At 43.3% G+C, this 23,652-nt stretch overlaps 1 protein-coding gene across 2 annotated transcripts; it reads right to left on the minus strand.

Moving 5' to 3' along the window:
• Positions 1-297: 297 nt before the first annotated feature.
• Positions 298-16,766, minus strand: LOC147895592 (chaperone protein dnaJ GFA2, mitochondrial-like). Of its 2 annotated transcripts, XM_087383697.1 has the most exons (17): positions 16,186-16,766; positions 15,880-15,972; positions 15,702-15,793; positions 14,901-14,984; positions 14,778-14,816; positions 14,437-14,544; positions 12,601-12,660; positions 12,404-12,491; positions 12,225-12,289; positions 12,059-12,133; positions 11,905-11,977; positions 11,704-11,795; positions 11,484-11,555; positions 11,343-11,399; positions 10,924-10,972; positions 870-936; positions 298-746 (listed from the first exon to the last, which is right to left on the minus strand). In XM_087383697.1, the coding sequence occupies exons 1-17, from the start codon at positions 16,391-16,393 to the stop codon at positions 644-646; spliced, it is 1,425 nt and encodes a 474-aa protein (XP_087239823.1). In that variant the 5' UTR covers positions 16,394-16,766; the 3' UTR covers positions 298-643. The 2 variants fall into 2 exon arrangements, with proteins under 2 accessions (XP_087239823.1, XP_087239824.1); XM_087383698.1 differs by lacking the exon at positions 870-936 and having other exon boundaries at positions 676-746.
• Between the last annotated feature and the right edge of the window lie 6,886 nt (positions 16,767-23,652).

The raw sequence follows: 23,652 nt of genomic DNA on the forward strand, positions 1-23,652 counted from the left end.
ACTGGTTTCTGTTACATAAATACAGATAGACGTCACCCCAAAAAAAAGGGGGTGTGTGTGTGTGTAAAACCAGAGTGAATTGATTGTCTCGTTACTCGTTCTTGTTCTCACGTCAGGGTACTCGTGTGATTGCAGTTAGATCTCTAGACGGGAAAACAAGAACGGGTTACGAGACAATCAATTGACTCAAGTCAAACTGTAATGTTCCTCTCCAAGCATTACAAATTAAAATGAACCATCTAGCGAAGTCCCGATCATGCATACTCCCTGGAAGTTGATATTAGAATCGGAGTAAAATGAATCAAAATTCCAAGCATATGATTATGCTATTTCAAGATAGGCATACATGCCTCCATTATACTTCAGTAGAGTTGATAAACAATAGCACCAGTCTTCTGGAAAATTAGAAATTATACGAATTTAATTTCTTTGTCACAGAACATGAGATCTGACCAAATTTTCCAGAACATTTGTATATCTTGTTTAAAGAATATCAATTGCATCAGTCCAATCTTGTCATGTAACCTTGTCAGGGTATGTTCCTGACTGTATAAGTATGTATGCTGCATGACCTTGTTATCAAGGTATGTTCCTGTCCGAATTGATGCTTTCCCATCATCTGATATTTTCTCCAACTAAGACTTCATAGGCTCCCTGTTGAAGCTGTTACACATTCTTCACCGGTGCTGTCAATCTCTTCCTTGACATATTCCTCGATAATGGCACGCTGCTGCTGGCTTAAGGTCCTGGTGTATCAACCAAACTAATTTAGACTCCTGATAAACACAAATTGAACTGAATTCTAAGCACAAAGAGAAACTGGAAAGACACCTTTAGCTCGAATTGGTATAAGTTTCCAACATACTTACGTTGGAATTCTAACATGAAAATGAATGTATTGGTCTCCATACTGAGGGGAATGTAGCATTTTTATCCCTGCATCATATCATTAGGTGGTTGTATTGTTATGATTACGTCTTCCAAAAAATGATAAAAACTGCCCAAAACCTAGAAAGACTGCTGGAGGCTAGAGTCTCCCATCGGTCTTGGTGCATTCGTATGGTTATGTCTTACAAAGCATAACGAAAAGAACATGAACATGACAAGACAGGTGAAACCTCAAAACTCTCTGGTAAATGACAAAAACCAAACTAAAACATAAGAAAACCGGTGGAGCCTCAAAACTCTGGTAACAAAAAAGACGTAGCAGACTAACAATATTGGATTGCTATAATATTTTTTCTCTTTCTTTTTTCAAGGATAAGATCATGCTTGAAAAAAAACAGATACAAGGGTGCTGTGAGAACCAGCCTTGTATGGCTGCTTCACGGGATTCCCAGTTCAATTCCTAATAAAATTCCAGAGTATCTTGATCCATGAAAAAGTAAAAAGGCCAGACCTACAGAAGTGCTCACAATGCTCAGCTCCCCTATGAAAACGCTCGTGTCCTTGCTCCCATATAGAGTGCAGGGTGTATACATTACAAATGAAGGTGAAGGCAGAGGCAGACAAGTCACAGACTTATGCCAGAGATTATGAAAGTGAACAGATTGATAGATCATCTCATAAAGATGACAATGATGTCATTGCACAAACTAGGCCTTTGGGACATGGAAAGGATATGCCTGAATGCTCTTCTTCTTCTGAAAAACAGAATGTAATGAAGGTGGGAAAAAGAAGGATTTTAAGGGGGAAATAGATGGGAGAACAGTAGGGGAAATGTGGGAACTGTGGGGGACTATATAAGTCAACCCAAAAGGATTGTAAGGGACTTTTTGATGTGACATCTAATCCTATCTACTCTCCCTTCCTCCTTCCTGCCTACGCTCACTGACTCTCTCTCTCCCTCTTTCCTACTCCCTCTCAATCTCTCCCTCTCTTCCTACCTCATTCTCTCTCTCCTACCCTTCCTCTCCCTCTTCCCCCCTCTCTTTCCTCTCCCACTTCTGCTCCTCTATTCCCCTTTCTCCAAATCTGTCCCTACCCCCTTCTCTACATTGGTATCAGAGCTTCGACTCTGGCACCTTTGCTTCCCCTTTCACCTTTCACTTCAGCTCCTACGCGAACCGCAGAGCGGTGAATCTGGCCAGAGAGAACAACTATGGTCTAGCGAAGTACAGATGCAGGAGTCAAGAGTTCAGAGTTGACTAAGGTTGCCTGCGTCAGAGGCTTCAATTTGGAAAGACAGCGCTCTAGAGCAGCCCACGAGCAAAGAGCAAATCCACGAGCAAACAACTAACAAGAGCCCTCCGACCAGAAGCAAACAGCAACTTGCCTGATGACCACGAGCAAACAGCAGATCCACGATTCTACCACAACTAATCCGGAGCTCTACACCTCTGTCATCGACGGCAGTCTTGCCCTCGAGCTGCCCGTCGCCACGCCCTTGAGCTGCCCGTCCCATCAGACCATGCGACCAGACCTTGCTCTGCTGTGCGCCATCAACGTGATCTCCGAGCTACCAGTAGCTTTTGACCATTTCGGGGCCGCTCTCCTCTATTGGGCTCTGCTTGGATTGTTTTATGCGTGGACTGCCAACCCCTACCCATCCATCTTCTTCGCCACGCCCTTGCTGTGCTGCCATGACACCCGTCCCCCGTTGTGCTGTGCCGTCGTCCACCGTCGCTACCCATCGCTACCCGTCGCTGCCATACTGTCGCTTCTTGCAGTTATCAGGTTAGTGTGACTCGGGTTAGTCAGATTAGTTGGTCAAGGTTAGTTAGCTAGGTTAGTTTGGGTTGGTAGGTTTGTTTGGGTTCAGTTAGTGGGTTAGGTTAACCTAACTAGGGTTTAGTTAGTAGGTTAGATTGGGTTAGACTAAGTCCTTGTACTAGCTATCATAGGGGTCTTAGGTTAGTGCTGTCCTAACAGTCTTAGGTGACAAAGGGACCCCCTTGGGAAGGGGGCGGGAGGTGAAGAAGGGCAAAAACTCAGATTCCAGCCTCTTCACCGAGCTTTCTTTGAACCTCTTCAACGACTGCATTTGAGCCTCTTTACTGACACCTCTCGAGCCTCTACATCGAGCCTTCGACACTGGGCACATTTTCCTCGTGTCACTCATGGCACCCAAACGTGCACCCCGGTCGGATGAGTCATCTCAGCACGGTGACGATGTTGCTCAGCAGGAGCAGATGCCAGTCCCAGAGGGTGCATCTCCTTCACAGGCAGTTTCTGCTATGCCTACCGACACACAGTTTCTAGATGCATTGGCCTCGATGCTTCAGGGGGCTTTTCAGCAGATGGGTCAGTAGTTGGGGTAGCAGCTCACCACTGCTATGACTATGCACGATACAGCTATCACCCAGATGGGTAAGAACCTTGGGCAACAGATCACTACCACCATCAGTATGCACGATAAGGGTAAGCAGCCCGCACCCCAGCACGAGGATCAGTCGGATAGCCAGGGTGATTTTCCTGACCCACACAGGGGATTTATGGCTAATGGCCGTCGCACTTATGATGTTGGTTCTATGCATGCACCCCAGCATGGGGATTATGTTGATTTTGGTGATGCCTTGCCCGTGCCGCCGAGCACTTCTCTTATTGATTCCAAGCCTCCATTTGGCTCGCAGATTTCATTGGCTGAGTCGTCCATTTTGGGCCGGCCCATTGGCACATTTTTGCCAACGGCGAGCATGCCTGGATTGGGTGTTGGGTTTCAGGGCAGTTGGGAGAGGGGCCAGTCCTCTTCTCAACCTTTTTCTATGCCACCCACCCACCGAGATGTTTATGGCAGGCAGACTCAGCAGGGATTGCATGCTTCAATGACACCTCCTGTTAATACATTCAGTCAGACTCAGCCTGCGTATCAGGGAGGTAATGCTTTCAGTCAGACGCACTTTATGCATCAGGGGAGTGGTTCTCCTAACCAGCATGATGCTGGAAGTGGGCAGCATGCAAACATGGATGATATGCTTTCAGATGCCTTACGTTCATATAGGGCTTTGCCTGAGGTAATGAGATGTCCTTTTCACAGTATGTGAGCTTCAAGCATGAGTATGCTGGTAGTCACTATAGGAATAACGCAGCCAAAGATGTGAAAGATAAAATCTATGTGCATAAGTTTAAGGGTGACACTCGCACTCCCAATGAGTTGGAGGAGTGGCTCACGAAGCTTGAAGATTATTTCCGCTTCTACCCTAAGAATGATGAGGAGAGGATCATTTTTGATGGCATGCATTTGCAGGATTATGCACATACATGGTGGCGTTACATGCGAGAGTCACCTCAGAAGCCTACCACCTGGAAACAGTTCAAGGAGCTTATGGTCACGACCTTCGTCTCGGCCCTGATCCTTGAACAGTACCTTGCTGAATTCTATGCACTGTCACAAACAGGTACGGTCCAGGAGTACTTGCAGCGTTTTTGGAGACTTTCTTTGTTTGTACAAGATATTTCTAAGAAAGGGAAGTTGCTGCGTTTTATACAAGGCTTAGATCCCTCTTAGCTGCTGATGTGAGAGCTCACAATCCTCTAACCATTCAGCGAGCAGCCCAACTTGCTGAGGTGTTTGAGCCAAAATATGCTGGCAAGTACAAGCATGTGTCACATAGCTTCTATGGTACTGCTTATGATGCTGACAGGAAGACAAATTCTGCTGATTGGATTGATAAGAAACCAGCAGCTGCTTCCTTCCCACGATATCCAACGGTTTCTGGAAGTAAGATGCCATATGCAAAGCCATACAGGCCCATGGATGCAAAGACAGGTGTCAAACCCAGCGCTGGTTTTGGCAAACCAGACGTTAAACAACATTCCAGAGCCATAATGGACAGTAGAAAGAAGGCAAATTTATGCTTTAGGTGTGGAGAGAAATGGACACCTGAGCACCGAGATGTGTGCAAAATGAAGAATGTCAGCTCAGCCAAACTCAGCATGATAATTGAATTATCTGGATGATGATGAAGTGGCTGATGTAGCAGACCCCCATGATGTCTCTCATGAGGAATTGACAGGAGTCCATGATGTAGATGAGTCTCTTGACACAGATGCCACAAAGGGGACTGTTTTTCCTTTTGATCCGGGTGGGGCTATTGAGCAAACCACTCATGTGATGCATGAGATTGATATTCAGCCTACATGTAGCAGGAAAGGCCGTAAGCCAACACTCTCTGTGTTGGAGCATCCACCTACAATGCCTTTTCCTGTCAGAGGTGATGCTAATGGTAATGTTCCTGTGGATGATGAACAGATTTATTGGGATGCCCAGCCTACACTGTATACCATCTCACTACATGCCTTGATGGGTGCCAAAAGTGCTGACACAATCAGGTTGAAGGGAATGATTAATGGCAGATCTGTCCATGTATTGGTAGACAGTGGTAGCACTCACAGTTTCATTAATTGTAGAACATTGCAAAGATTGGGATTAGTTGCTACAGAGATAGACCATGGTCTGAAAGTGGAGATCGCGAATGGACAGCACATGATCAGCAGACATTGTTGCCAGGATGCCAGGATCAAGTTTTCTGATCATTATGAGTTTGCAGGTGATCTTTTGGCATTGGATATGGGACCCATAGATGCTGTCCTGGGTTGTGATTGGCTGAAATCCCTGGGGAAAATCAGTATAGATTTGAATGCTTTATCTCTTGAGTTTTGCCACAAAGGTAGAACTATTACATTGCAGGGCATTGTGAATCAGAAATTGCAAGTCATTTCAGCAAGGCAGCTAGCTAGGGAGCTCAAGAACGAAAGTGCCATTTATGCATTGAATGTCTTTGTACCTCAGGAGGGTGGTATTCCCCATGTGGATAATTGTGAAATGCAGAAATTGCTCTTAGAATTTGGGGATGTGTTTGCTGATATGCCATCTCAGTTGCCCCAAAAAAGAGATGTTGATCATGCCATAGTCCTGGAACATGGTAGTAAACCAATAAACAAGGCCCCGTACCGGCTCTCTAAGGTTGAACGGGAAGAAGTGGCAACACAGGTGCGAGATTTGCTTGAGAAAAACTTCATTGCTCATAGCACCTCGCCATTTGCATCTCCAGTACTCCTGGTGAAAAAGAAGGATGGCTCTTTTCGTATGTGCATTGATTACAGAGAATTGAATAAGACCACCATTAAGAACAGGTTTCCTATTCCCAGGATTGATGACCTGCTGGATGAACTCAAGGGTGCTCAGTATTTCACGAAGATTGATTTGAGGTCAGGTTACCATCAGATCAGGATGAAAGAGGGTGATGAGCATAAGACTGCCTTTCGTACAGAAAGAGGATCATATGAGTTCAAGGTGACGCCTTTTGGTTTGACTAATGCACCAGCCACCTTCCAGGCACTCATGAACAAGATCTTACACCACCTTCTTTTCAAATGTGTGCTGGTATTTTTCGATGACATTCTCATTTATAGTAAGGATGCACAAGAACACATTGACCATGTCCGACAAGTGCTAGAAATCTTGAGAATGCATCAGCTTTATGCCAAGGCCAGCAAGTGCACATTTATGGCAGAGGAGGTTGAATATCTTGGTCATGTTGTAAGCAGGCACGGAATCAGGGTAGACCCAGCTAAGGTGAAATGCATTAAGGAGTGGCCGCAGCCACAAAATACCACGCAGCTCAGAGGTTTCTTGGGTCTTGCTTCTTTTTACAGGAGATTCATTAGGCACTTCGCCAAAAGGGCTGCCCCTCTCACTGATTTGCTGAAAAAGGATGCCTTCCAATGGTCAGAAGTAGCACAACTCAGCTTTGATAACCTCAAGAATGCCCTTAGCAATGCACCTGTATTGGTGTGCCCTGATTTCTCACGGTCTTTCATTATTGAGACGGATGCCAGTGGCAAAGGTTTAGGGGCTGTCCTAAAACAAGAGCATGGTGTGATTGCTTTTGAGAGCAGGAAGTTTAATGCCAGAGAAATGAATTATCATGTTTATGATCAAGAGATGCTAGCAATCTTGCATGCTTTTGCAAAATGGCACCACTACCTGTACGGTAGCAAGATTAAGGTCAAAACGGATCACAGGACACTCAAGTACTTCTTAACGCAGCCTAATTTATCCATGAAGCAGAAGAGATGGCTGGCTGCAGTTCAGTCCTATGATTTTGACATTGAATATAGAAAGGGGAAAGAGAATGTGGTTGCTGATGCCTTGTCTAGGATGTGGTCATGCAAACTGTCTGCCATTTCCACGCTTCATCAGGAGTGGATACTTGGGATTCAGGAGGAATACATGCAAAATTCTGATGCAGCTCCTATTTTTGTGGAGTTACAGAGTCCGTCCAGCCAAGGACATGTTCGATTTCAGCTCCGCAACGGACTGTTATGGTGCAGGGACAGAATTTATCTTGTGCCAGACTCCAAGTACAGGTTGATGGTATTACAGGAAATGCACTCATCCCCTATGTCAGGGCATACGGGTATCACAAAAACATATGAAAAAGTCAAGGAGAGCTTTATTTGGGATGGTTTGTGGCGAGATGTGGTTAAGTTTGTCAGTGAATGTTTGCCCTGCCAACAAAATAAAGTGGACAGCCGGTTACCCGCAGGCCTTCTGCAACCGCTACCCATTCCTGAAGGCAAATGGACTCACATTGCCATGGACTTCATTACAGGCTTGCCTTCTACAGATAAGGGTTGGGATAGCATATTTGTGGTGGTTGACAGGATGACTAAGCAGGCCCATTTCATACCGACTAAAACTCGGTACTCCGCTTCACAGGTTGCCTGGCAATTCATTGAGTATGTGTTCAAGCACCATGGTTTTCCTCAGGAGATTGTCAGTGACAGGGATGCTAAATTTATGGGTCACTTTTGGCAGGAGTTATTCACTGCAGTTGGTATTTCCCTTGCGCCTAGTACTGCTTATCATCCACAGACGGATGGTCAATCAGAGAGGGTGAACAAGTGGGTGGAGGAGTATCTAAGGCATTACTGTCATGACACGCAGAAGTCTTGGGACAAATGGTTAGCATTGGCTGAATTTTGCTACAAGAGCACCAAACACCTCTCTATTGGCATGAGTCCATTCGAGGCTATGTATGGATGCAAAGTGGGAATGCCTTCCAGGGTTGCAGACTTGGCTGTGAAAAATCAGCAAGCAAGGAATGATTTGGAGAGTATGAATGCCCTTCTGCAGTTGGCTAAGAGGAATATGCAGGATGCCCAAGCCAAGCAGAAGAAGTATGCGGATGAACAAAGGAGGTACTTATCTTTTGAAGAAGGGGATTATGTGCATTTACGTCTCCATAAGAATCGATATTCCTCGCTGAAAGGTAATACCAACACAAAGCTTGCCCACAGGTATTATGGCCCCTACAAAATCATCCGCAAAGTTGGGTAGGTAGCATATGAGTTGGAACTACCCAGTACCTCTAAGATCCATAATGTTTTCCATGTATCCTTGCTGAAACCACATGTCGGACAGCATGTCCAGGTTCTTCCTGAGCTGCCTCCTATGGATGAAGAGGGCCACATAATCTATGTGCCGGAGCAAATCAAGGGCTTCAGAGATCATGTACTCAGGAACAAAGCCTACACAGAATACCTCATCAAATGGAAAGGTTTAACGGAAGATGAGAATTCTTGGCAACCTGAGAGCATTGTGCAGGACTACCCCTATCTCCTACAATTTACAAAGCTGATCAGTTTCTGTTGTATCCTTCTCATCCAGGGCACCCTCTTGGAAATTTTGAGGGCAAAATTCTTTGGGAAGGGATGGCTGTAATGAAGGTGGGAAAAAGAAGGATTTTAAGGGGGAAATAGATGGGAGAATAGTAGGGGAAATGTGGGAACTGTGGGGGACTATATAAGTCAACCCAAAAGGATTGTAAGGGACTTTTTGATGTGACATCTAATCCTATCTACTCTCCCTTCCTCCTTCCTGCCTACGCTCACTCACTCTCTCTCTCCCTCTTTCCTACTCCCTCTCAATCTCTCCCTCTCTTCCTACCTCATTCTCTCTCTCCTACCCTTCCTCTCCCTCTTCCCCCCTCTCTTTCCTCTCCCACTTCTGCTCCTCTATTCCCCTTTCTCCAAATCTGTCCCTACCTCCTTCTCTACACAGAAGAGGTCACAGTTCCTTGATTCATGGCCAGTGGATTCTAGAGCCTCCTGCCATATGACACCCAACTAGTACTGGCTCAATCGAAATAAGGGTAGGTGGTTTTTTCAAGAAATAGACTTCTACCACGTATAAGAGAAAACACCAAGTTTCACCCAAGCTAAATCCACATCATGCAAAGAATGAAATAACTCATGAAATCAAAAGACCATGTAAAACCTAAAAATGTAAAGTCTATGGCTGAAAGTGCCAACCATGCCAGAGGAAGACTCTGACAAGAGACTGCAACATGAAAGACCCTAATGAAGCATGGCTTTCATAAAAGACCTGAGGTCCAAACAAGACAGCCAAGCTACTGTACCCTCAGTAATAAGCAAAGTGGAGGTGATGAACCTGCCCATCAGCCCAGCTATCCCTGTCCAAATGATTCTGGCATGTCTAAATTCCCAAAGGCAATGCAGGATAGACTCAGTAGCATGTTACACCGTATGACGGGTCAGCACCAAACTTCTCCCTCCATTTGTCTACTAAAATCCCTCCATGCAAATAAATCCAAAAGGAGAGTTTACATTAACAATTCAGCAAAAGTATTACCAGCAGACTGGGAGCTAGAGTGCCCCTGCACCAAGACAAAGACACAGATTGGCCCCAAACTTTGGTGCCCCTTTCGGTATTTCTTTAATTAAGTGAGAGGCCCTGGAATCCAGGCTACATAAAGTATGCATTCCTTCTTACAACTGGGGCATTCTATATCCCAGTGGGCATCCACATACCCTGCATAGCCCTTCCTGTTCACCGCTCTCACTAAACCTGGCAATAGGTCACACAGCCCGAACTGTTACTAGCAGCCCACTCAGCCACTCAGTTCCCCACAGTTGTCACTAGTGCCCAACTAGTCATCCATCTGCTCAAAGTAGAGAAAGAAAACATACAGGAGCTTTCTCTACTGTCCAGGACTGCCATAACCAATAGTCTCTCACCCTATGGGTCGCACATATCATGATACATCAACTTGATTCCCTAGACCTCTCAGTTAGAGGTCTAGGGCCCTTCTTACAACTGGGGCATTCCACATCCCAGTGGGCATCCACATACCCTGCATAGCCCTTACTGTACACCGCTCTCACTAAACCTGGCAATAGGTCTCCATCCCTAGTCCAGGAAGCTTGCACACAGCCCGGAACTGTTACTAGCACCCCACTCAACCACTCAGTTCCCCACAACTGTCACTAGTGCCCAACTAGTCATTCATCTGCTCAAATCAAAGAAAGAAAGCATACAGGAACTTTCTCCACTGTCCAGGACTGCCATGACCAATAGTCTCTCACCGTATGGGTCGCACATATCCTGATACATCAACTTGATTCCCATAAGAGAACACAGTAAACACTGGCAGTTTACAACACAGTAAACACTGGCATCACAACACAGTAAACACTGGCAGTTTATGTAGCCTGGATTCCAGGGCCTCTCACTTAATTAAAGAAATACCGAAAAGGGCACCAAGGTTTGGGGCCAATTTGTGTCTTTTGTCTTGGTGCAGGGGCACTCTAGCTCCCAGTCTGCTGGTAATACTTTTGCTGAATTGTTCATGTTAAAGTGTTGACTGGTTACTTGTTAGTTTACTGCTCTTTGATTTTATTGAAGGCCGGTTTCAGTTTCCATCAAAAAAGAAATTCACAATGCACATGCATTTGCCTCCCAGTACAAACTTGTGCTGAAGCTGAGTGGCAAAGGCAACTTCAGTGGGAGGGTAGTGATTAGGAGAATGGTGGGGGATAGAGGGACAGAGAGCAGTGCAGAATGGCAGTGGTAACTCAAGAGAGAGGGACAGAGGTAAGAGCAACTGTTGTAATGTGAAGACTTCACCACTATTAATAATCATGGACAGATTTCGACCAAAGAGAATATTCTCATACCTTTGCCTCTCAGTACATCCCTGTGCCCAAGCTGTGTCCCTGGATGCACCTGTAAATAAGACAAGTACGTGTAAAACTGCCCTGAAAATTTAAGGATGATGTAAATTCAAGGGCCAACCATTTGATACAGAATAACATCGATCATTAGTTTCAAGGTTACCAAACTACCATTTAAATCGCAAGCCATAGATTCTTCACAACAAAAAATCATAGTTTTTTTTTTCCAAAAACAGACTTCTATTAAGTATGAAAGAACTCCCTGAGCAAAGCTCTAGAGAAAATGCCATAGATTCTTCACAAGAAAAATCATAGTTTCTATAGCATGATATCAGAAAATTCCATTAAAGCAACTTTTCTCATTATGATCATAGCCTTCAATGCTATATCAGCTGAGAAAATAGCTTCTCAAATGTCCTTACCTTAACTATAGCATCCCCAGTCAAGGTAGGAACTTGCACATTCCCTCCAAGAATAGCCTGACAAGAAATTGTTATCAATACACATCATTAATTCCAAATTCCCAAAAAAGCTTTAAAAATTAAACCCTTGACAGAGATTACCGTTGTGAAACTAATAACTGCATCAACATGGATATTGGCCCCCTCCCTCCTTAACACTGCATCCTTTGAAACCTGCAATCCAACGGCGTAACCTACATGCACATTCTTTCTTCCTTGGTGGTGGATCCAATTTCCCTCAAAACTTCTGCTGAAGAATAAATGGCCACATGAAGGACACTACAATACCCAAATCTAACAGTGGGAAAAATTAGATAATAACCTTTAGATTGACAAAAACGTCACCCTGTTGGCTAGACTGAGATATCCAGCCACCCTGTCTAGGCACTCTCACGGTAGTCCCCGTATCAACTCCTACAAAATAATTCCCATATAAATATTGAAGCATCAAATGCGAAGCACCTAATGACAAATGTAAAAAGTTATATTCAAAAAGGGAGATACAAGCACCAGAAACAGATACCCGCAGGAATATCGACCATCACAGTCTTCTTGACCCTTACAGAACCCTTTCCATTGCATTTTCGACATTTCTCCTAAAAGATCAGACGTGCCATTAAAAAAACAGACTTTCACGAATATCAAAGAGGAATATGCTTTGCGATGGCAATTCTTACCTTCACCACCTCACCCGAACCACCACAATACATGCATATTGACGGGAATCCGAATCCTGGTTGACTTGTGAGAGTCTACAACAGATCGACCATGATGCACAAAACATAAGAATAATCCAATCTTGACTGCTTCATCCCAAAGCACTACAAAACACACACAACCCACCTCGCCAGATCTATGGCAAGCTTTACAAACTTGAGGCTTGATTACTGGTGGCATACCACTTCCCTCTGCATAAAAAGCGAACGATGGACAAAACAGTCATTACTGTAAATAAACTCTATATTATCAGCAATAAAGCAGGATGAAGTACAATAAGTTACAATATTAGGACCTATACATACTGCAAGTATCACACTGTGCGGTTGTCCAAAATGAAACATTTTTTGAGCACCCATGAACTCCCTCTCCAAAAGAGAGTTGCAGACTGATCTGCAAAAGAAACGGAACATTTATATTGCAGAGATGTACTCAGGTGGCATGCCTGATTGGGTTAACCTGAAACAATGAATTAGCCCATATGTTACTGAAAATCACTAACCTTAACATGTTCTATGATTCCATCCTTTCCACCTCCACGGTTCCTCAGCATTTGGAAAAGCTGCAATCCATTACGTCTCCTTAGTATTGTAGAAAAAGGAAAGCCCAGACACCTAGATAGTTTCTCCATTACGTCTCCTTAGTATTGTAGAAAAAGGAAAGCCCAGACACCTAGATAGTTTCTCCACACAGCAGAAATAGGCATAGATATGGCATACGCAACAGAAGAATCTTGAGCACACAGAAGGGGGCAATGCTGAATCCAACTCAAGACTTTCTGTGTCCACAAGAGAAACTCACAAGCACCAAACTGGAGTAACAGACAACAACAGAACCGTCCAAAATATATCAAGAGTATATTACACAAAACTGAGCTAAACACTCCAGCTCCCACAGAAACCCCAAACCCTGCAGCAATCCGCTGCCTTGGAATCTCTATGATGAGCACATGTACTGCTCCTACCTATGCCTGTGAACTTCTCAGGTTGTGTGCTCCTTGGTGAGCTTCAGTGAACATATGTAGTGCAAGTTTCCTAGACAGCACCCTCCTGCACGCGTGCTCTCCTACTGGCTGTAGGTATGCACCAGATGAAGCTCCACAATGGGTGCCTCCAAACTGAACTATTGAACTGCCCCCTGGAAGGGGCCTTCTATAGGTCTGGAAAGCCAAGCCCTTCCACTGACTAGCCAACACAATCTGTGACTGACAGACTGTTGTACGACCAACCTGCAGGTCTGCGAAACTGCAACTACCAGCCTGTTCTAATTGGTACCTGGATCCGGATCGGGATCCCCCAGATCCCTCAGATCTTGGACTGGCTCCTGGATCTGCCACTGGTTCCCAGATCCCCCGGGTCTACACGTGGAACAATGGACCTCCTATTCCAACACTCCACGCTTGCTACATTCAAAGTGTACAGAGCCACCCCACCAACACATAGCCCTATTGTCCACAGCCTTCTCCACATGACACACAGAATATAAACTTCCCTCTGTTGCACAGTAACTTGCAAGGCAATTCTGTAAACCTTCTCATAAAAAACGAGCCTTCAATACACTTCATATTTTTACTCTGGAAATTTTAATATAAACAAGAATCTTATCGAACTGTCTGAAAATCTTGTTTGTATATAAATATGAAAATCTTAATGCCATAATTTATTAAACATGCACACTTGGAAAGTTTTGCAAGAGTGGAAATAATGAACAAAATGAATGACAGGGGGGATGTTCCTGATGGTGAAAACAAGAAGAACCAGAAGAAGTGCACATGTCTGGACACTTTGCTAAAGATTGCAGAAAGAAGAAGGCTGACTAAGCAAAGAAGGGGCACCAGTCAGACATGGCATTTGCCAATGTGGTAACTGAGGAACTCTTCTTAGTGACGCGCTATGTCCCACTGAGACAAAGTATGCAGACCTAGGGTGACAATGTTCATGGCAAACATCAAACAGAGGTGCACAGATTCAAACTATGTAGTGGAGGATGGAGTATGTTGCTCAGTCATGGGATCTCAGGACCAGTCCAGTACCACCTTGTTGGAAGGACCAGTTGACAAACGAAAGATGGCAGTACCAATAGAAGATCAGTGGGTGATACACACCGAAGGGGAAACACATTTTCATATCGCTTGAGTGGATGACCTTGCCCAAGTTACAAGAACATGTGATGTTACATTCAGCAAACCATTCTAGCTGCAGAGCCATAACCACAGAAATTTTGTTTGGCCCATCATCTGACATGTCACCACAAATTTTCAATAAAATCAGAACATCATCTCAGTCAAGGATACGAAACAGAATCAGCATGGCTCTTTGAGTCACTTTTAAGTGCTCACCTCCTGCACCGTCTGCATGCCATCATCAGACTCTCCAAAACCACCATCACTGTCCCTAAATCCAGCCTGAGCACCAGAATCTACGCCCTCAAATGCCTCTGGCCCTACCTGAACAGCAGAGCACTGTGAGAGACTGGAACATATCCAGACCTGATACCAGTAGATGCACTGGGAAGCCTACCAAAAGAATAATACTTGCCTTGAATTTAACTTCATAGGTGCCTAGATCTACAGATAGATGGGAAGTACTTGTGTATGCACACACAATGTTCACACAGACAGAGTCAGGGGGGAGTGAATCAAGCAGACACTTCCAAGGACAAGGATAAAAGCATACAGACCTTATCATACAAAGCACGCTTCTCATCATCTTTAAGCACCTGCGCTCATACAAGATAGCATTCTTCAGCATCAAGCACACAAATTAATGACCTTCGTAGCCAAAATATATTTGCAAGACTCACCTCATAAGCATATTGTATCTCCTGAAACGTTTTCCCTGCATCAGAGATATTCTTACTCAAATCTGGATGATGCTCCTTGGCCAGCTGCACGATAGATGCAGAGAGCCTCTCAATCATGTTCATTAAAGGCAATAAACGACATGACTAAGGACTCGCGACTCATATACAATATCTGTGTGTGCATGTGCACATGTGGAGAGAATAAGAAAGAAAGTTCTATTAACGTCTTTGGAAGGCCTCGTGAGCCTTACGAGACAAAGTAGAATCAAGCAAGTAGCCACTGTGGGCCCTTGCTGAGTGCTAAGCTGATAATCTCAAAACTCAGACATGCACAGCTAGTGCTCCAAATACACTATACATCTAGATGAATCCAGTAACATGCCCAAACTCATCGTCTATAAACACAACATAGTGCAGTTTCAATTTCATGATAGAGATTCATAAGCTTTGAAAACCACAAACTCCATCACGCATAGCAGGAGAGACTAGCTACTATGACCTCCCCACTGACGTCATCAGCACCCGGTGTAAACCTTAGTATAAAATATGCTCTCACACATACAAATCCACACACCGACACATACCTCAGCATCCATTTCTACAAGGGTCTTCATACTGAGTTTCTGTGGCACTCCACATACAAATCCAGAAATCCAGAAAATCATACACCCAGTAAAAAACATAACTTGTGGTACAGAGGAGAGCTTAGCTTAGCTACCATGGACGCCGTCAGACCCGAAAGGCAGGTGTAAACCATAAATAAATTGCACACACATCCATATCAGTGTCAAGGTTTCTTACAGCGTAGTAGGCGGCCTTGATTTCAGATTGAGTAGCCTTTTTGCTAACACTAAGAGTCTCATAAAGATCCCTTCTGGTCATAGCCGGTAAACCTGGGAAAAAAAGAAAGACCTGAAGCTAGAGATTTCATGCACAATGAATAATGTGGAAAAATGGATCGTTCGACTCAAATGAGTACCTGTGGCGTGAAAGCATCTCTTCTTCACAGTACAATCGAATCGAGCACGACTTATATCTTGGCTTGTAGAAACACCGTATCTGATTTGGACCCCTGTAGGACACGGTCAAACCGCTATTGAGACGGAACATCCGCCTTTCTCAAACCTTGAAAGTCTCCAAAACATCTTAGGAAAAAAGAATGAAATTTGAATTTATACACAGTCTCTTCGGTTTACAACCGTGCTGGAATGTGTTATTACTCTAGAGCTGATTCAAACCCATCGACACGATATCGAGATTTGTAGCTAAAGCAAGCTCGTCAAACCTGAGAAACGGGACCAGGGGAACTCAATGCCGGGGAAGCCGGCAATTTTCCGATTAGCCAGATGTGCGAAATGCTGCTTTTTTGGGTTGGTAAACGTGGAGGTCGTTGGACAAGACTGGCCGGCACGACAAAGACTCAAACCGTGGCCTGACAGCGGGTGTCTTGCAGTGCTCTGTAATGAGGCAAGCAGATCACGCCTCCAACTCATGCCGTCCTATTCAACAAGATTGTCAACGAAGGGCCTTCATATTAAACAGAGGCTTTCCTTGAGGACTCACGGCGGCTGCCAAAACGGTTGGTTCATTCCTCCACGTCCACTTCCAAAACCCGATCAATTAGCTTTCCTTGCGCCCTTCCCTTAACCAAAGCATTGAAAATTCTAATTCTTTGATTCAATTTCCTGTGCGGCCACTCATGCACAATCTCTACTACTTATTACATTTCACCTTTTTTGGAAATCTTTTTGTAGGAAACACCCTTTCCCTAATACCACAAGTTTAAATCACAGCAACCTTCACCATAACCTCTAGACATCACGACCTCATTTCATTTTTGGCCTGCCCTCGGGTAGCCTCAGCAATGGCTTCAAACGAGCAAAGCTAAAATTGCTTTATTTTGGAAATTTTCTGAAATTTCATGGGGTTGCTCCACAAGTGACTCTCCTAATGATAGCTCCAGTGAGTGACACGTGGCACCTGTTCATTGGACTTTCCTGCGTGGTTAGGTCGCTTGATTTAGGAGGGCTTTGCATGGGTTTGCTGCTTTATCGTTTGCCGTTTTCGCGTTTCTTTGGCTGCCCTTTTTCGCATTTCGTTCTGCTGCTTGTGTTTTTCGTCAGCCTCCATTGAATAACAAGAATTTCTTACTTCTATCATTCAATGGAGGAAGAAATATGGCGGCTCTGTTCGGCTCTCTAGCAGCTCTGTTCGGCGGCTCGTATCAAATCTGCGAAACGTTTTTCTTCGCATGCTCTCACGGATACCTTGCTTTAGTTCCAAGCTTTGTTCTTGTAGAGAGATTCTATCTCATCCTACGGGTTGTATGTTGAGGGGAGTCCAGGAAGAGGTTGAAGGAGGATCGGGGAATGTTGATGGAGGGGGGTTATCTACATGAAAGAGCCTCAATTTGATGTGAGGTGGAAGTCATTCATGCGGGAGAACTAGAGGTTCATCTCCAGTTGCATGTGCCATGAGTTAGCCGCAGATGCAGGTACGTCTCTGTCTTTCCTCAGCGTCATGAGAGTTGGTACTATGGAAGCATCCACTGACTTTATGGATACAGACAGTGGAGCATTTGCTAAAGGTTTGCAAGTGGATTTCGTTACTTCATTTTCGTTCTTTTTGGAATAGTTTCGTGCATTGCTCCTTCGTTGTAATTCTCTTTTTTTGCATTCGAATAGTTCCTGCGTCGCACTTTCGTTGTAATCGTTTACTTTGTTTACGTCACAGGACTAGCAAAAATTTGTCATGATGCAATCAACTGCCTTCCGACTCCTCCGTGTAGCAAACGGTCTGTTACTGATGGTGTTCATGAAGTTGCTAAGGCGCCTGTCCACGGTTTGTGCATGCAATTTATTGTAATAGTTCTTCAATTTGGGAACTGCAAGATCGTTTTGTTTCATGAACAATGGTTGCCTTAAATATGTGTGGGACGGCAATTCTGTTTCATTTTCGTTCGTCCGACTCCTCCGTGTGGCAAACGATCTATTGCTATGTTAACTGTATGTGCCATGCCACCTTTGTTTCGTGATTCATTGGAACGCTTTCCTAGCGTTCGGTTGTTTTTATAATGGTCTATACAGGGGTGGAAGACAAACAGACCGTTTTTGCAGTACCTTTGTGATTTATTTCCTTGCGCTTTCCTGCAATAGTAGTAGCAATATTTTCTTCGTCGTGTGCATTCAATTGTAGGAACAGTGGTATTTAGAGTCGTTTAAGTTGAACAAATTATGTACAAGACATCCTTCTATCCATTTTGTCATTGTACTTTCTATGTTTTTTATCCAACTATTATTCACGATCCAACAGATGCATTACCAAAGGCATCAAAGTTTGTTAACCTACCTTGTATGTTTTATTCAACCGATTTTTTTGAAAACATAGTTAGTCTTAATTCTTGCAATATTTTCTTCATGGTTATTTGGTCACTTTGGGATGGATTCAATTAAATACAATTGATTCAGCTCTAGATGTTTCAAAAATACAATGCTTCTACCATGATATATTCCACCTACTTGTGTTTTTACTTTGTGTGGTATTTGAGATGCATTTGTTAATGTAAATTTTTTTTGTTAGGGATTTCTACTTTGTTCGCTTGTTCTTTTATTGAAAAGAATGGTTCTCCCCCTAGTGCAAAATCAACCCCAACGGTACTTGGAAGCCCAAGTAGGGCTCCGAAAGAAAATTTGTTGAAAGACTCTGCAATTAAGAAAACACCTCGTCGGTCTTTGAGGCATTCCTTTCAAGAAGTGGCTCAAGAAGCATATGCACAAGGTGAATTCAAAACCCTTGTCATTTTTATTTTAGTGCTCTACATGTAGTTGTTTGACTATAATTTTTTGTTTTTTGTCTTAGTGAAGAAGCTTATTTGAGAGGACCCTGTATATGTTAGTTTTAAATCGACCATAACCTCACATGTGTAGCGTAGTAGTTACACAGAAACTTCCACTCAAGAAGAACCCAAGGAACCTTTGACCAAAAATGGCATGAACAATGTGATTGCCATTCATTGATGATCTCCAAAAATTGGATTACAGTTTTAATTCTTTGAACAAAAGCATTTCCTTTAGAAGTTTTGATGTTTTGATGGACATTATGTTTCCATTATTATCCAATTTATAATATGGCATTTTTAAATATGGCAACTTTTGATCTCATTCATGCTTACTTTATTGTGCTATTGTTTCATGTTCTTCAATGAAATCAATGATATTTGTTGAAATTGAATGTGACATTTGCTATTCCAATAATGTATAAACATTGTAAAATGTAATGATGAAGAGATGAAATTTGAAATCTTTGTTGTCTAAAATAATCTCTCAAAATAGTTTGATACCTTACTTGCTTTCATATTGTACTTGCAGCAAGTAAACAATTGATTTGCAAGGAAGAAGATGATGAGGTTAACTCTCACAATGGTCCTAAAGATTCACAAAATCTACAACCATCTCCTCATAATTATCCATCCATAGCCAAAGCAATAATTCCATCAAAAGAAAACTTTGTTGGGGGGGGGGGGGGGGAGGCGGGGGGGGGATTCTTAAGTTCCTCTTACTATTACTCAACTTTTTGATTGCACTCCACAAAGATTTGTGTTTGAGGGAAAGTTACTTTGTAAGTATGGTACTTACAAAGTAGTAAATCCAAAATATCCTACTTTCTTGAAAGGAGATTTCATCGATAAGCTTTGCTCTCACACTGTCACATTACTCATCCCTTCCACTTATGTTCACCAATTTGTCAATTTCTTGCAAATTGGTGAGTTTTATAGAATTGAAGCAGCAAGTGTTGAAAGGACCAACTGAAGGGGGGACTTCTAGATATTCTCTTTTTGTTGATTCCACTACATGCATCATTAGAGGAGAACCCTTTGAAGGAAACCTTTGTTTGTTGCCAGATCACCCCCTTTGCAACTATGTGTCTTGGGCGGCCAAGATTATAAACTTTGGAAAGCTAAGTATTTCCAATGTCATGGGAACTATTGCAATTGTCATTATCAAAGTGGCAAATGAAGAAAGAATGGCTGATCAGATCATTGTAGCAGATGGCCCACATGACGAGGACAAAGCTGCTGTGAGTTTACATCCTCGATTTTATTAAATGTAAAGTATTTGGTGGAAATTGGCTTATTTTGACTCTCTTTTGTTCTGTATCTACATTGAAGAAGCTTAAAGAAAATATGGCAATATTCTTACAAAGCAATGGAATAATTATATCAACAACTACTAAGTAAGAAAAAATGCTATGTTCACTTTGCTTTAAAGATGTTGCAAAGTCAAAGCTTCCCTTATTAAATAAGAAAGATTTGATAATGTCAAAAATCGAACCTACCACAAATAAACTAAACGAAATGGAGGCTAAACTTGTTTCCATTCGCACAAATCCAAGAACTCTCTTATGAAGGTCAATATGGGTTGCATGGGAGTGTTGTGAGTGTGTTTGCAGATGTTGATAGAGCCTAAAGCATCCTACCAATGTTTTTGAGTGAAAATGGCACAGTGGCTATTGCCGTTAAACGCAAGCTCTCATATAAACATAGCTACATGAGCGGTGTTGTATGACCACCTTTGACTATGGTTGCCATGACAGAGTTACTAAAAACACCCCTTTATCAACAATACAACGTGAAGATAAACCCTCTTTGGGAGAGGAGGCAAGCAATCTCATTAATAATAATAATGTAGGGGGAATGAGCATGCATGTGTGTGTGTTGGGGGGATGGGGGGGACCAGGGTGTTTCCCCTATAATGAGATTTGGGGCTAGACCAATCAAAGCCCCCAATCTTGATAGCACTAGTTCCAAAGCTTTCATTCAATTCATTTAATAGGAAAGCCTTAAGCTAGTTCAATCAAGTACGTAAAAAGGTTGAATCTTCTCCATTGACTTTGTCTTAGATTCATAAAAATCATCTATTTTCAATAAGGGATCCAAAGTAGCATAATCTTGTCTCCACCATGGAGAGCAAGAGTTTCATATTTCTCTAGAATGGATAAGATGTACTAGATGAGCAACATCATAAACTAAACAATTTGCACAATCTCATTAATACGAATAATAAGAAAATAGGCAAGACTCACAAAATGAGCATCGTGACCACATGATGTAAGACTTCACACTGATAGTTTGGTGCAACTTCTACATGAACTAACTATTGGTAAGACTTATACAAGAACTTTAACCAATAAATTGGATAATATTTCAAAAAGGAGAGCTATTCAAGCGAATGTGGATAAGATTTTAGCAAGAAGCATCATCAAATGGGTAAGCCTCTAATTAAGAGAGATGCCATTACATAATGCCAACACAAATTCCATTCTAACCAAATCTAATACATCTATATTTTTTTCCTGGGAGAAAAGAAACTTCTATTAAAGCTTGAAAATCACCATACAAATCAATAAAACTGCAAGGTGCAGATCATGGAAAAGAAAACAAAAGATTGGTTGTCATGAAGAAATGACCCTGTTTCCAGAAAACCCAGCTTACTTTCTAGGGAGTCTCTATAATAGAGGGTAACGACCAAGGTGGTGGCCTATACATCCAATGCATACCTCTCATGGTAATGACGTAAAAAATGCATGCATGCCAAGCCTTGCAAAACCACTCTTGCCTTTCAACAGTCGCCCTAGAACTTGGAGTACCACACTCCCAAATGGCATGTAGGTTGAACATGATGTCCTACCAATAGATGGTGACGAGAGTAGTTGTCGGGTAGACCTTATGGCCTCTCGTCACTTGACTGCAATGCATGACCTAGATGTTCCAAGCAGTAATGCGGGACACCATCTCCAAAACACTATCCTTTGATGAAGTTGGGGGGCGGACTTGGGAAGGGGATTAATGCATCGCATGCCTCAATCCTAGCGACATGTTAGCCCTAGATCATGCATGTTGGAGAGACTAGAACAATGGAGAATGCATGCCCCCCCTCCGTGAGCCATGTCACCATCCCCCGTGCGCCTCCCATGTGAAGTCTCGCTACATCTGCTGCATGCTAGCCACAATCATGAAAGTTGTTGTCCATAGCCTCTACATTGTTGGGTAGTCCCAAAGGCATGAGGGATTGTCTCTAAGACTCCATCGGTACAACACGTGCCTTCCATCGATATCTGCTCCAACCAAGGGCCGATGGTGGGCAAGCCTCCATGTGCCACCATCTAGAAGAAAGAGATATCCTCTATGGCCTTGGGCTAGTCCAAAGAGAAGATAAAAAATGAGAAACAAGCTCATGAGGTGTTGTAAGAGCTCAACCCAATGGTGCTCCCTTGAGGGGGTCCAGGCTATTGTATCTAGTTGAATATGATGGCCAATGCAGGTCTTATATGAGAAAAAGGGCACCTGCTCCACCCTGTCTGAGTGCCCTATGTGAACAGGCCCAAAACAACTCATTTGAGTCCCATTGGATATCCCATAGAGGGAGACCCTCCCAAATCTAAAGGCGCAAATGTAATCCATATCAACATGATAAGATTGTGTCCATGTCAATAATCTAGATCCTACCCAAATGACCCACAATCTTGATCCTCTACCACTCTAGCCCATCCAAGATTGCCTTGTCCCCTCAATCCCTCTCTGTCTCAGCCTCCTAAGAGAGGCCTCTTGGTCCCACTCTAAAGTATCTGTGGCAGTAATATCCATGGGACTATTGGAGAAACTAAATCTTGAGAGGTACCCCAGCCCTCAACTATCCATACCAATGGTGAGAGGGCAAGCACTACTCAACCCTTCCCACCACGAGTTGGGGATCACTATGTCAATCTCTATCATTCGTGGACCTGCACCCCTCACATGGGAGAGATCTTATACCTTGGCCTTTGCTTCCCTTGGAAGCTGGCTTCAAACCCAATAGACCTCACTTGGCCATTGTCTCATTAAGCCTAGCCGTCATTGCCTGAGCATGTGACTCTCATGTATCTTGGACCTATAGATGTTACATGAATGGCTACCTCTTGTATTCCTTGCACATAAGGGGCTAGCCATAATTAGTCCCTTGAACACATGCCTCCAAACCCTAAGAAGTCTCTTCATCAAAGGGAAACCCTTCCCTATGATGGAGGCCTATAAAAAAATCTACCTATGGGACTGCTGCCACCATCCACTTGTGCAGGGGATGTTCTTTAGAAGCCCTTGCCACAACAAGAGCATTTAGGGATCGAAGCTTGGGGTGAGACCGCCGTGGATAACTAACTTGCCCAAGAGGGATTTGCTTTGCATCCTCTGTCATCCCTAGTCCTGTGGTAGGATCACCATTTGCATACAATCTAGCCCTAGTGTTCTTCATATAGTCAAAACCTACCCATAACAAGTTACACACTAGGCATCTAAGCTGACCCATGCAGCCTCTATGAAACCACTCAAATGAGGCAATTTACCAAGACCTCGCCAAAAGGATTTGGTTGGCCACTTGAAATGTAAATACAATTCAAACACATATAATAGCACCAAAAATTTAATATGCATGGAAACTCATGAAAAACAAGATGCAATCACTGGGTACAATCTCCCCCCTCGAGGTGTGTGGCTCATGATCCCACACCAATAATATTTATAATATTTCAATAAGAGCATGAGCCATTGATACAAAGTCACGTATTCATCTCTTGATCATCCCTTTTCCATACTTTTCTCTTGAGCATCCTTTTACCTTACTTTTCTCTATGTCACTCCTTTTCTCACGTACTTATCCAAAATTACTTGTCAAAAGTGGAAGGCTTTTAAGCACTCTCCCTTATCCAAAAATATAATGAC

The sequence above is a fragment of the Dipteris shenzhenensis genome, chromosome 13 (assembly GCF_047967505.1).
Source record: "Dipteris shenzhenensis isolate YYH24624 ecotype China chromosome 13, Dip_SZ_1.0, whole genome shotgun sequence".
In the NCBI taxonomy this organism is placed as follows: domain Eukaryota; kingdom Viridiplantae; phylum Streptophyta; class Polypodiopsida; order Gleicheniales; family Dipteridaceae; genus Dipteris; species Dipteris shenzhenensis.